The sequence below is a fragment of the Lepisma saccharinum genome, chromosome 19 (assembly GCF_977018435.1).
Source record: "Lepisma saccharinum chromosome 19, izLepSacc3.1, whole genome shotgun sequence".
Taxonomy (NCBI): domain Eukaryota; kingdom Metazoa; phylum Arthropoda; class Insecta; order Zygentoma; family Lepismatidae; genus Lepisma; species Lepisma saccharinum.
In genome coordinates, this window is record NC_139247.1 from 44,203,873 (window position 1) to 44,218,208 (window position 14,336).

The window sequence follows — 14,336 nt, forward strand, 5'->3', positions numbered from 1 at the left end:
AATTATGCTAGACTTTTCGAATTTCAAAATACGAGCATCAGCATTTATTACAGAGGTAAGGTAGGGATTTGAGGGGAATGACGGAAAACAGTTATTATCCAATTACGTTCAAAAATGTGAAAATAACAAAATATGTAAATATTGAATTTTCAATTTAGTCGCTATTCAATTCGTTTATGCAAAACATCCAACTACTTATCTTGAAACGGTTATTACTTACTCAGTTCATTATTAAGAAAATATGCATTAATATTTTGAATATTTGTATCTTATTAGAGCCCATACACACATAAAGTTACTTTCTAAACTTTACAAATTAGTGAACTTGTACACATGTTCCCCATCATCCAATACAACATGCAGACATTTTCAAAGTGATTAAGGTCATTGAGGAACCCCATCTATAACGTGATTGCGCCCACAACGTGGCCGAAGGTCACGCATGCGAGCGTACAAGACGTGGCCAAAGGTCACGTCGAAAGTACGCGAGTATATATATATAGACACACATTTAGTATACACCCCCCACAGGAAGTAACTTCTGGAAATGGTATGAATCTCTTCATACTTAAGTAGAAGACGAAATTGGAAACATTATCCCTTACTTAAATGCAACTCTGTACCAAGGTAAATGTGCTAGCCAACAAACATTTGAGGGACCATCTTTGGTATCTTTACTTTTCTTCATACATTTCAAAACAATTTGGTTGCATACATACACACACGGGTGAGTACCATGTAAAATATTATTTTGGGAAGAGTTTAGAGCAGAAGTTGCCAAACATCCAAAAGATGAAGCCACCTGCATATATGAAAACAAAAGGCGAGCTACAAATTGTGCAATATAATTTTCATGATAATTTTTAGTTCACAATATCTCAAAGATGTAGTAAAATTTATCCTTTAATAGTCAAATCTACGAAGCAACAAAAACTTCAAAAATAAATATAAAAATTTGAATGGCCATTTACAAGAGTTTGATTTAAGAAAATTTCATATCTTAAAATTTCGTTTCCGCAGATAAAAATGAGAGTTTTTCGCCTTATCATAGTATTTCAAAACCAGACAGGACTATTGAGTTAATTTATCTTGCTCTGAGCTACTACGCAATACAATTTATTTTCGAAATAATGAAACGCTGTCATTGATGGGATAAGATGATGCCTCTGATGGGAGTGCAATGTTCAAAGTATTACCTCAAGATCACTGTCAGCACATGCAGTGAGTAGCGAGTGGAAATGTTTTCCTCAAGATCACTGCTAGAAACTGAAGTGAGTAGCAAGTGGAAACGTTTCCCTCAAGATCGCAGCCAGCAAACTGTAGTGAGTAGCCAGTGCAAAACGTTCCCTCATTATCGCTGCCGGAAACTGCAGTGAGTAGCCAGTGGAAAAGGTTCCTTCAAGACCGAAGCCAGCAATTGCAGTGAGTAACTAGTGAAAACGTTTCACTTAAGATTGCAGCCAGCAATTGCAGTGAGTAGCCAGTGGAAAACTTTGCCTGAAGATCGCAGCCAGCACAAGCAGTGAGTAGCCAGTGGAAAAGTTTCCCCTCAAGATCGCAGCAGTAATTGCAATGAGTAGCCAGTTGAAACGATTACCTGAAGATCCCTGCTAGAACCCGCAGTGAGTAGCCAGTGGAAACGTTTACCTCAAGATCGCTACCAGCACAAGCAGTGAGTATCCAGTGGAAACGTTTCCCTCAAGATCGCTGCCAGCAACTCGAGTGAGTAGGCATTGGAAAAGTTTCCTTCACGATCGCTGCCAGCAACTCCAGTGAGTAGGCATTGAAAAAGTTTCCCTCAAGATCGTTGCCAGCAACTGTGTTAATAGGCATTGGAAACGTTTCCCTCTAGATTTCTAATTTTACCTGAAGTGAGTAGCCAGTGGAAAAGTTTCCCTCAAGATCGCTGCCAGCAACTGCAGTGAATAAGCATTGGAAAAGTTTCCCTATAGATTTCTGATTTTGCCTGAACTGAGTAGCCATTGGAAACGTTTCCCTCAAGATTGCTGCCAGCAACTGTCAAGAGTAGGCATTGGAAAAGTTTCCCCTCTAGATTTCTGATTTTACCTGAAGTGAGTAGGCATTGGAAAAGTTTCTCACTATATTTCTGATGCTACCTGAAGTGAGTAGCTAGTGGAAAAGTTTCCCTCAAGATCGCAGCCAGCACATACAGTGAGTGGTCAATAGAAACGTTTCCCTCAAGATTGTAGCCAGCACATGCAGTGAGTAGCCAGTGGAAAACTTTGCCTCAAGATCGCTGCAAACAATTGTAGTGAGTAGCCAGTGGAAATGTTTCCCTCAAGATCGTTGCAAGCAACTGCAGTGGCCAGGCATTGGAAAAGTTTCCCTCTAGATTTCTGATTTTACCTGAAGTGAGTAGCTAGTGGAAAAACTTCCCTCAAGTTCGCAGTCAGGTCATACAGTGAGTAGGTATTAGAAAAGTTTCCCTCAAGATCGCTGCCAACAACTGCAGAGAGTAGCCAGTGGAAATGTTTCCCTCAAGATCTCAGTCAGCACATGCAGCGAGTAGCCAGTGGAAAACTTTGCCTCAAGATCGATGCCAGCACATGCAGTGAGTAGCCAGTGGAAAAATCTCCCTCAAGATCTCAGCTACCAATTGCAGTGAGTAGCCAGTGGAAATGTTTCCCTCAAGATCGCTGCCAGCAACTGCAGTGAGCAGGCATTGGAGAAGTTTCCCTCTAGATTTCTGATGCTACCTGAAGTGAGTAGCCAGTGGTAAAGTTTCCTTTAAGATCGCTGCCAGCAACTGCCGAGAGTAGGCATTGGAAAAGTTTCCCTGTAGATTTCTGATGCTACCTGAAGTGAGCACCCAGTGGAAAATTTTCCCTGAAGATCGCTGCCAGCAACTGCAGAGAGTAGGAATTGGAAAAGTTTCCCTCTGGATTTATGATGCTACCTAAAGACAGTAGCCAGTGGAAAAGTTTCCCTCAAGATCGTAGCCAGTACATCAAGTGAGAAGCCAGTAGAAACGTCTCCCTGACGATCGCTGCCAGCAACTGCAGAGAGCAGGCATTGGAGAAATTTCCCTCTATATTTCTAATGGTACGTGAGGTCAGCCAGTGGAAAAGTTTCCTTAATGATCGGTGCCAGCAACTGCCGAGAGTAGGTATTGGAAAAGTTTCCCTCTAGATTTCTGATGCTACTAGAAGTGAGCACCGAGTGGAAAGGTTTTCCTGAAGATCGTTGCCAGCAACTGCAGAGAGAAGGAATTGGAAAAGTTTCCCTCTAGATTTCTGATGCTACCTGAAGTCAGTAGCCAGTGGAAAAGTTTCCCTCAAGATCGCTGCTAGCAACTGCAGTGGGCAGGCATTGAGCGAGGAGGACCTGTTGACAAGAATCCTTGCTATATCGTCAGAACGACTCCAGAGTAGATACGACGAAGCTTCTTGCGACGCTGAGACAGCCCTTTTGAACCACGATACAATGTAGTAACATCCGTATTAAATTTACAAGCCGCATATTTTAGTTGTCTGTCATATAAAACCCCAAAAAATGTTTGGCTCATAACTTTTTAATTATGCATTTCCGAACCGGAGGTCCTTATCTCATATTGATACTTAGGTCAGTCTCCATCCACGCTGAAAGTTTGAATCAAGGTCACTGAAACACCCTATACAACGCCAAGATGATTCTGTAAAGGTTATCTAGAACATTCAAGAAACTCCGCTACAGTTGTCCTTTCTTTTATTGAAATTTGAAATTAACTGTTTCATAAACTGTTGTCCCGTGCAAAGAGCTACAGACGGACGAAGAAAACTAGGTATAATTTTTCATGATACTGATTTTCCCAAAGTCGCTTCAAAAGTCCTAAAGTGACTTCAAAACATTATTGTTGCTTTGTGAGGGTTATTGAATATGACAGTTGCCATGGATTCAAACGGTTTATGGAAGACTGAATCCTGTGATCCCAACAAAGAAGGCGATTTTTCTAAATGTTGAAAATATTCAGATAATTTTCTTTTTCCGAGCGTTGGATGCCTTGAATTCGTAGTTTCCGTTCTGAGATAGATCTTTGCTTGATTTCGTAACGTGAAAAGCGATTTTATGGTTGAGTTAACAATGAAGCACGACTATTCATTTGTCGACAGCCAACCTTTCTATATTGTTGACTTCCATTCTTGAGATTTCATCCTCCTGTATTGATATTTACATTCTTACTGTCAAACCATTTTTGCTTGTCAAATTATGGTCTCTAGTCATAGTCAACATAGCTTTTCCAAGACAGGTAAGCTCCAAATCTGAACCCAAGGTCTCATAACTCGCCTTTTTTCCAGCCCCATGTTTACAACCCCGGCAGGGCTTCTTTGACGTCATAAGGATGAAACTTCTCCGAGTGTCTGTTATTTCCAGCACTGTAAAGCATACAATGCTCTTGTTTTTAAGAGAAAAAACACATATTGAAGAGCATCGCAACACAACTTACACAGAATACATGAAAATGATGGTGCATGGAAAAAAATATAAAACTGGAAAGATTTGGGAAAAGAGCAGCTCTGGATCGATTGCTTTTGCTTCATGGTATTTGTCCTTTTAATTTTTTGGATCCTGCGGTTCAAATATCGAATTTGGAAAAATAGCGTTCTTGCTTGACAAAACACGAAGTACTTTCTGTTGTCTCGTTTTTACGATTTTTTCATTTTGTATTGACAAACAAATAAGACTGATCAAGATTTTTGTTCTCCAGGAGACAGATACACTTACTTAGAACATTTTTCCTAGCACATCTCGCCTTCACACTAAGAATGGCCAAAATATATCCGGATTTCGAAAAATGTTAAATCTCGATTCGGAAATGTTACTATCTGAATTTCGGGGATAGAGGTTTATAACCATTCTTCAGGCCAAATTTATTAATGTGCTGTATTTTAAGTATCGTCTTCCTCATTTCACGATCATATACTCCGGAAGTCAAAGTAAAGTTCTTCCATGGGCTTTACGCAACGCCATGAAGGCGTATAGGGTGTGTGGTGTTATCTTTATCACACTATCTTGATCACGGCCGAAGGTGTTGGGTGATGTGATCAGCACCACGCCCCTGGCCGCCTTTAACTCCACTTCCTCCAGAATTTTCTCCAGGTACACACTTTATACGACGCTGGGTGGGCGCCGGAGCCGCTTGGCGAGGTGAAAAAAATCCCAGTTCTCCACCGCCGGGGATCGAACCGGAGTCTCTCGCATGGTAGTAAGATCATATACTCCGTTAAAAAAACTCATTTGGCAATCCCAACTTCACATGTCTTGCAAGATCACATGTTATCATCACTAAGCTAGTGTATCTGGGATTATCAACGTAGTAACGGCACCTATCACAGACTCTTGTTTGGTGTAATTCCTACTAATTCGGATTTTAAATCACATTTGTAACATTCTGGTCTAGAAAGAAAATTGCAACCTGAAATATGACTTTTCAATAGCATTTACTCTTTCGGAACTTCTCATCGGACGGAAATATACGGTAAACAATATCAGAATTATTCGTTTTCTCGATATATTAATGCGCTTGGAAAACAGTGAGACATTGTTTATTGTCACTCAGACACTACAATATGAATCGCATAAAAATAACTGGAAATATACGAATACGAGAGCAAGGAAAGAACAGAGAAACGCGTTTCCCTTGCTAAAACTAACAGATGGTGCCAAACTTTCCCCGGTTTTACAACTACATCGGCTTGCTCAAAAAGGGGTGTTATGAACGGACCTTCCAAAGCAGGCGGCAAACAAGTCAACGGATCTTGGACTGTACAGCTGACCGCTCAGGAGAAGATCCCTGACGGAAGTGAAGTGACGTAGCGGCAGGTGACCGTACTATTAGGGTCGGGGGTGTGTACCCTGAGTGAAAAACACATGTGGACTCGCTGTAACCGGTGCAGCGACGCAAGTCGTTTAGAGTTACCAGAAGTTCTCTTTTACACGGAGAAATCCTGCTTTTCGTGTAGTAAAAATGCTCCGGGTGGGTTTTTAGAAAAATTTGGAAATATCCGATTATTTGGGGTGTAGACAACTGCTTAACTTCAAGATTAGTAACAAAATATTATTTGTAAATAATTGTTAATATTGTTTCCGTTTTGAATTTCAAAGTAAAGAAACACAACACTCTTAGTTGCAAGCGCAAAGAAAATAAACTTTTCTTGCAACAAATAAAAATTGTTGGACCATTGCGTACTTTTGTTCTCACCGCAGCGCAGCGTGAGGTTTTGATTTAAAAGCATTTGTGACATCTACCGCGGCTCTTCGTGAGCAGCAAGTTTCTGACAATAGGTAAGAATATGCAATAAGCCGCGGCTTACTTTGATTTGAGTTTCATGACAGAATTCAGAAATAAACAGTATTTTTTAACTGCCGTGCTCTTAGTTGTTACATGGCAGTGGAGAAGTGAAGTTCTGGCGATCAGCGATCTGAACCATACCAAAATGCAAATGTGTTTTTAGTGAAGACTTACAAAAACTGTTTCCTGGCATTAGGCCTGGAAGAAAAAACTCCGAGGCAGAATGTCAATTTATGTTATTATTTTAAAGTAAGAGACCAAGCTTCACAACCGTATAATATTAAGACCATATTGAATAAATATTAGAATATTCAGACATTTGCCTACAACGAGGCCCATTATTACTTATACGGAAACGGTGTAAAATTATTTGTACAGGGGTGTGTGATCTATAAGCCAACCAAAACACCAGTAAGCACAAAACATGTGTTTTCGTCTAAAGTTAACAAATTTTTGCAACCTAAAAATGCCTTCTTTTTTTAAAAGTTTCTTATGTGGTAACCCTAAAGTCGTTGCCGTATATTCTTTCAAAATTCTTTGAAATGCAGTTTAAATAATGCACAGGATAAGCATTACAAAAGTATTCTGGCCACTGAAAGAAAAGCAGCAAACTATTGCTGCGGACACACGCTCTGCGTGATTGACGCAAATCAACTCCCACGTACTTCGAAAAGCCGTAGCGGAAGGCTTTCTGCTACCCCTAAAATCTGCAAATGGACCGGTCCTTCCTTTCACACCCGCTCCCCGTCATCCCTCGTTTGGGGATCTTCTCGTGAGCGGTGAGATGTACCTACATTTCTTTCCCAGGGTGCAAAGAACGCTTGAAAGGCTAAGCTTAATTCTAAATTATATGAAAAGGAGTTACCTTTGCACGTAAAAAAGCATAATGAACAGAATGACATTTTACACAACTTGTTTTCCAAGTACATCATCTAAGGACCCTCTGGTTAGATTCCCAATGGCACACACAAACATTTAAACGTTTCGGATTGACTTGGTAGCGGGTTTTGTAACTTCTACTCCACAGAAACCGTCTTCTAGATTTTGCAATAAACACTCTTATATACGTGCAAATTTTATCTCATCACATGCACTATTCGTCATGAAAAGAATCAACAAAAGTTTATGTCATCCCTTCTTTATGCTGAAACCTATTCACCCATCTTTCTTTTATCTCTGATCTTATCTTGCCTGTCTCCATCTGTCTGATCTCTGTTTCCTATTTCTCTCTTCTACAATTCTATTATCTCCTTCCCTTCTGTTTCACTTTTTCTCTATGCTCGTCTGTCTCTCTCCTCTCTTTCCCTTATACGCTTCTTATAGTTTCTACACACCTTAATTTCTCTTGTCTGTGTCTTCTCTCTCCCTTATTTCTTCCTTTCTCTCACATCCAATAACTTTCTCTACCGTATCAGCTCTTATCTTCCCTTACCAATCGGCACTACTGTCTCTGGTGCGTTTTAGTCTCCAACACAACATTCCTCCTCTGTTCTCTATTCTGAACTCTTATCCCATACTCTTATCACCATGTTCTTCAACCCTATTAACTTTAATTCTCCATATCTGTGGTATAGTCTTTCTTTCATTCCTTTCTTTCCCGGGGACATCTCACATTCTCTCGGCATGCCCAAACCATGTATGTCTTTGTGATTTTATTACATGCAGTTCACAATATCCTGCCACAATAAAATGTCTTCTATATTATCGTTATTCCTTATCTTCCATTTATTTTATGAGTCCGTAGTTCTTTCTTACCAGTCTTCTTTCAAAAACTCTCAGTTAATTTCATCTCCTTCCGTAGTTTAGAACTGGTCTCCTAATGTTTTATATCCGGTATATTTCCATTTCAGTTCGCTTGTCACTTATTTTAGTTTTGAATAGGTTGGCATAATATGTTTTGTTGCTAGTTCGAATTCTATCTTTTCTTCTGTGCTTTCCCACTTATTATCTTTATTTCCTTTCCTCGCTCTACTCTCCACCTGTCTGATCTCTGTTTCCTATTTCTCTCCTCTACAATTCTATTATCTCTTTCCCTTCTCTTTCATTTTCTCTATGCTCCCTTCTCTTCGGTATATCAATTTCCCCTTTCAGTCTTTTAACAGCCCCTTCTTCCCTTCACCACCTCTTTCCTCCCTTTCTCTCATGTCTCTATGTTCTCCCGTCTTCCATCTATGTCTCTCTATTTTCTAATCTTTCCTCTCTGTGTAAACTTTCACTATCCCTAATTAATTTATCTCTCTTTCCCCTTTCACTCTTTCTCTCTTGTCCCATCTTTCTCTACTATTTGACCATTCTCACATGACTTTCTGTTCTCCACTATTTCTTCTCTGTTATATCTCTCCTCTCCGTTTTCTTATATTTTTTTCTTATCTCTGCGCACTTTCTCCGTCCTCTATTTCATTTCCATAATTTTTCACTTTTCTACAGTATCTCCATTAACCCTCCCCAGTCTCTTCCTAGCCTCTTTATTCCTTCCCCCTTCCGCCTCTACTGTCTCTCTCGCTTTCTCTACCTCTTCAATCCACATTCTTTAATATCGCCTCTCTCTCTCTCTTCCATTCTCTTCGTATCTCATAACTACTCTCAGTCCTTTCTCTTCCCTAATCTTCTCTCTCTTCTTTCTCTTATGTCTCTCTACTGCCCACTATTTCACATGTTTGCTTTATCTCTTTTTTCTATTTTCATATCTCTTTCCTCTCTCTGTGTACTTTCTCTACTTCATTTCTCTCTCTTTGATATCTCCGTTCTCCCTTTCCTCTCTTCTTCCACCACCCTTCTGAAACTAACGCAGAACATAATTAAGTTTCAATCTTTTTGCTATCCGTATGCACCCTGGCTAAGTACATCAAGGCTTCACCTTTCTTCCAAAAGTAACTGTAGCTTCGCTCCTGTCCAGAGAGATGGACGCCCTCTCAGGAGAAACTATCCAGAAGCATCTCACCCCACTGCAACCCTTTTCCGCCTCGTCTCGCTTCCAAGAACTTACTCCTGCACCTTGAAAATCTAATTTGAAACAGCGAGCCTCTGGGCAATGAGAGGCCATTGTGCATCACGGTCCACCAATAATGGAATCCTATCTGGGAAACTTTGTTACAACGAGACAATATGGACGAACTCTGCTCTCAGTGCAACGAGTATATACCAGAACGTTCGGGAAATATATTTTCTCAATTCGCTATTCCAACCCTACATCTTTACAATGGATTCATTAGTTGAAGAAAATAAAGAAAATATTTTTTATGAAAGTAGAAAAGGGGGTCTAATATGAGACAGTCCAAAACGTTTCTAATAATAACTAATACTGTGTGTGATAACTCAATGATTTTTTCAGTCAGTAGTCTTTTTATACTTTTTGCGCTTCAATTTTCAGTACTTATGGCCCAAAATTATCTTCTTCCATACCACAGTCCTCATGAGCCGAGCGACCTTGTAATCCAGAGGTTCCGGGTTCGATACCCGGAAGGAACTCAGTGGTTCGGATTCCACTTTAAACTGAAGGTGCAGTCCAGATTAGCCTCTCTGTGCATAAAGTGGACTTAATACACAAAGCTGAGCGAGTCCACTCATTGCTAAAACTAGAGAAAACTTGGACGTATCTTAAAACCAATCTCTACCCACGCCGGGCAGCTGCAAACTGACTTCTTTGTTTTCACCTTAGCATGCACAACGACGCAGGACGTGATTCACATAGACTCCGCCAGAGGGCAACGACAGATAAACCGTATATCTGTGGTGCAACCCGTACCTTGGTCAGAATCTAGGTGTATTAGGGAACCATCGCATATCATTATGCTTAAGTGCGATAAACCTTTTAGAAATTCACCACAGATAAACTCTGAAACGGATAGTAATCATTCTGATGCGGATAGAACGACAAACTCTCCAATTTTTGTACGAAAACGCATAAGCACATATGTACCATGGTTTACCGCTAGGAGGTAGTAGTATGATATATGGCGCTAAGTACATCCCAGATATCTCAAGCTTTCAACTTGTTAATTTTTCTTGATTTCTTCCCAATAACTCCTGCCTTTGACTCATTAACATTTAAACACAATGTGTAATAGTCTTAGTGTCAGGCCGACATAAGTGGCAGCTTATAAACTCTTGTATTCTAGGACGAAACTTACCTTTCATTCCTGAGGGAAGTAAGAAATATACTTTTTCTTCGTCTTGAATGATCGTGCTGTCTCCTTCACAAACTGATAACTTTACTATAGCCTCGAATGTTCTTATATTCATAAAGAGCTCTAGTTCAAAATGTGAAATGTTTCCTCGGTTATAATGTTATTATTGTCTTGAGATAACCTAGTGCATTGTTAGGTTATTGTAATACTAATATGAGCAACAATGACACATCTATATCCAATATGATACGTAAACAATGGTGGCAACGTATCCAAGGATACAAGGCGCATTTTGAATGCACAGCTCTTTCCTTGCGCATGCGTGAACGATTGAGGCGATACCAAAGCTACTATTTTATCAACGAAACAAGTCGGTTGCTCGTCTAGATCCTTGCTTCTAAGATCTCTTCATCAGAGATAGGTAAGTTAATCTAATCTATATCGCTTCTGAAAAAGGTTCTTTCGACGTATTATCTTCAACAAAACGCAGAAGACTTATTTTTTAAAAGTATTTGTATTTTTAAAAAATTGTACTTAATCGTACGTCTTTTTCTAAACCAGTATTATAATCGGAACGACGTGCCACCGACGTGGCTGGATTTGTAGAAGTACCAAGGTGTATAGAGTTAAGTAAAGTTGCGACGTTTTTCAGGTTAATTTTTCACATTTAAACGTAATGTATAATATTTTAGTTATTTTATGTAACAATGTAGTAAATTTGAGTCCAAATACAGTCCCAGTGCAAATTATAATACATAATATTACTAATTTTAACTTTATGTTGCCGTTATTCAAAAAATTGCTTCAAGATGTGAAATAACATAATCAAGCGGAAAATACGCAGCTCCTAGTGTTGAAAGAATACCTAGTACAAACAGTTCTTCAACGTCATCGCATTTAACTTCCAAGTATGTCATTAATCCAGTCAAAACTTAAATGAAATGGTCCATATGTGGGCTCCCCCTTTTCTTCAGCTCTTTTAGTACATAAAAACTCAAAACATCAGAAATATACCAAAATATACATTTATGAAAAATATAATTAAGATAACTCCATGTTACATGTCGCAGATTATTCAATTTTGGGACAAAACATGGTAAATATGTGTTGGAAGGTAGCAGAAATTGAATCTTACTCCGTTATTTCTCGTCAGGTTTTTACAATGTAGTTTGTCAGATACGTACGTTGTCAACAATTACACAGATGACGCTGAAAAGAATGTATCTACTATGTCCTTAAGGAGAAAGTTTATATTTTACAAGATTGACATGTATTTTCTACTAAAGTTTGCCTTCTTATGCCTCTTTATACACATTCAATAATATTTTTATGAATAAATATGTAGTTTTGTGGGTCTTTCGAATCTCCCGAAATCCACATGTCTATATTTATTTATTTCTCAAATATTAAATGTTAAAACATGTTTGCTAAATCTCAATAAAAAATTATACTTCTAATTTTGTTATATTTGGAAAATGAAGCAAACATATAGTCAGTTTAATTCACATTTGTCATGTTGTTGAACTCGATTAAGAAGGGTTCCTTTAGGTATAATGCTCATACTTCGATTAATTAATTTGTCAACAGGTCTGAAGTAAACTTAGTGTAAATCTTGTGATAATCACGATAACAATATAGTAACTGAAGTAGAGCCTACCCGATGGCGCAGTGGTAGCGTTGTCGCTTTGTAATCAAGGGGTAATGGGTTCGATACTCGGTGGTGGAGGCACATAGTGGTTCGGATCCCACTTTAAACTGTAGGTCTAGTCCCGATTAGCCTTACTAGTGTATAAAGTGGACTCCAAACACCAAATCAATCAATATAATTGAAGTGCAACACAATATTTGTCTTAACACAAACAGAACCGATAATAGAGGAAGAGTTTTGTCAAGCATTTTGATAAAAATGGTGTTATAGAGGATTATTTACCGTGTATGTCTTTAAAACTCAGAAACATCTTAAACATCGTAAACTCTAAGCAATCGCCGCTAATATATTTAGCTTTCATCCTTATTTATGCAAAACCTCATGATCATAAAAAGTAAAAGTAAAGAGCTCCCCTGTGCATTGCACCACGCCATGAAGACGTATAGCGACTGTGGAGCTAGGGCACCACACTTTCTTGATCACGGCCGAAGGTAGGGGTGATGTGATCATCACCACGCTCCTGCCCGCCTTTACCCCCCAGAGTTTCCTCCAAGTACGCACTTTATACGACTCTGGGTGGGCGCCGGAGTCGCTTGAACCTCATGACCATAAAGATAAAAATGTAAAAATTAAGTATTTAAATTCCTGTCTCTGTTTCAGTACAATGGAGTGTTCGTTAGGAATGACCCACCCTAGCATCGAAGGGAGATCCGAATTGAGCCAGGACTCCATCGGCCCTATCCGTCGCCCCAGAGAAAGCCACCACTTCTCTCCACTTTCGGCGCCAAGAGTCAAGTGCACCACCTGCACCAAGTCCTTCAGCACTTCCAACCTCTCCCTGCACCAAGAGGACTGCTGGGGGCACCCTCTCCCTTGCCCCTACGAGGACTGCGCCAGCCTCCTGGACTCCACGGCAATGGAAGACCACTTGGTGAACCAGCACGGGGAGAACTCGCTCGTCATGACCAAGAAGTACAGACTGAGGATCTGCCTGTCGAGGCCGGGGTTCGGCACCGGCCAGATGATCAAAGCCTTCGGAAAGACTTTCTACGCGTACTTTCTCCGTCGCGACGACCGGCTGGTGTGCCTCGTGATGATCCTGGGGACCAGATGGGGCAGCGTCTTCTTCAAGGCGACCGTCCACGTGGTGGGGGAGAACGCTGTTCACGTGGTGAGCGACGAAGGCCCGGTGAAGTCTCTTCTGGAGAAGGAGTTGCTGTACGAGACGGGCAGCTGCACCTGTGCGTTTGGGATGGAGCGCTTGATGAGGATGGCCCTGTGCAGGGACCACGAGGCCTACGTCTACGCCCACGTCAATATCCAGCCCATCTTCTGGCGCTGACGGAAAGATCCTTTCTGTCGGAGGAAATTCCAGTCGGATTCTTTCGTTTTGTAGACATAGTTGAAGAGCATAGTTTGCAGTACTCAGAACGTAGTTCTTAACCAATTAAGGAAATTATTTTGGAAATGGATAATATATAGAGAGGATCATATTTAGATAAAGTTTGAATTAATCCAAGTGTAGAATTGAAATATTCTCGCGTACCTTTTTTTAAATGTATATCATTAACCAATAAAATCGTGAAATATATTATGCTTCTTCTTGACAACGAAGTGCCGATATTACAACTGTCATATGAAATGTACACCCACCTGCAATAAAAATGGGACACCTAGATCCTGAAATACTTGCTTGCCTGCAAGGTGTGTTGCCTAACTTTAGGGCGATAAGTGAATTTTAATAGCAAATTTTCAATGGTAGCTTCTATCACCGCCTAGAGTTAGGCAACACACATAACGCCTTGCAGCAAAGCGAGTATTTCTTGAATCTAGGTGTCCCATGTTTATTGCCATGACTACATTATTATTAGAGTAAATACAGGGTGTCTCAAAAGTAATAGCGCAAACTGACGCAGGTGAAAGCACACGATAATAGAAGCAAAAAAGTGTCATTAAACATGGGTCTGCAAACGAGCCGTTTTCGAGATAATCGCGAATGTGTGATTACAAGCCGCCACTGACTTCATTGTTTCTAAACGGCGTCCTAGTTGGTAAAATGCTTATATTGTGTGCGAATGTGTAGTTACAAGCCGTCACTGATAGCATTTTGTAAACGCCGAGTGCTTTACTCTTTGCGCGTTCCGAGGTTTGCTCTTTGTTTACAAAACAGAACATTTCCGAGAGGTGGTCCTGCTTCTACCCACACATTCGCACACAGTATTGGCATTTTACCAACTAGGACGACGTTTACAAAAAATGAAGACAGTGGCGG

The 14,336-nt window shown here is 40.1% G+C and overlaps 1 protein-coding gene across 1 annotated transcript; it reads left to right on the plus strand.

Moving 5' to 3' along the window:
• The first annotated feature begins 10,718 nt into the window (after nucleotides 1-10,718).
• LOC146003129 (uncharacterized) lies at nucleotides 10,719-13,627 on the plus strand. Its single transcript, XM_083141309.1, has 2 exons — nucleotides 10,719-10,837; nucleotides 12,725-13,627. The coding sequence occupies exon 2, from the start codon at nucleotides 12,729-12,731 to the stop codon at nucleotides 13,404-13,406; it is 678 nt and encodes a 225-aa protein (XP_082997435.1). The 5' UTR covers nucleotides 10,719-10,837; nucleotides 12,725-12,728; the 3' UTR covers nucleotides 13,407-13,627.
• Nucleotides 13,628-14,336: the final 709 nt, after the last annotated feature.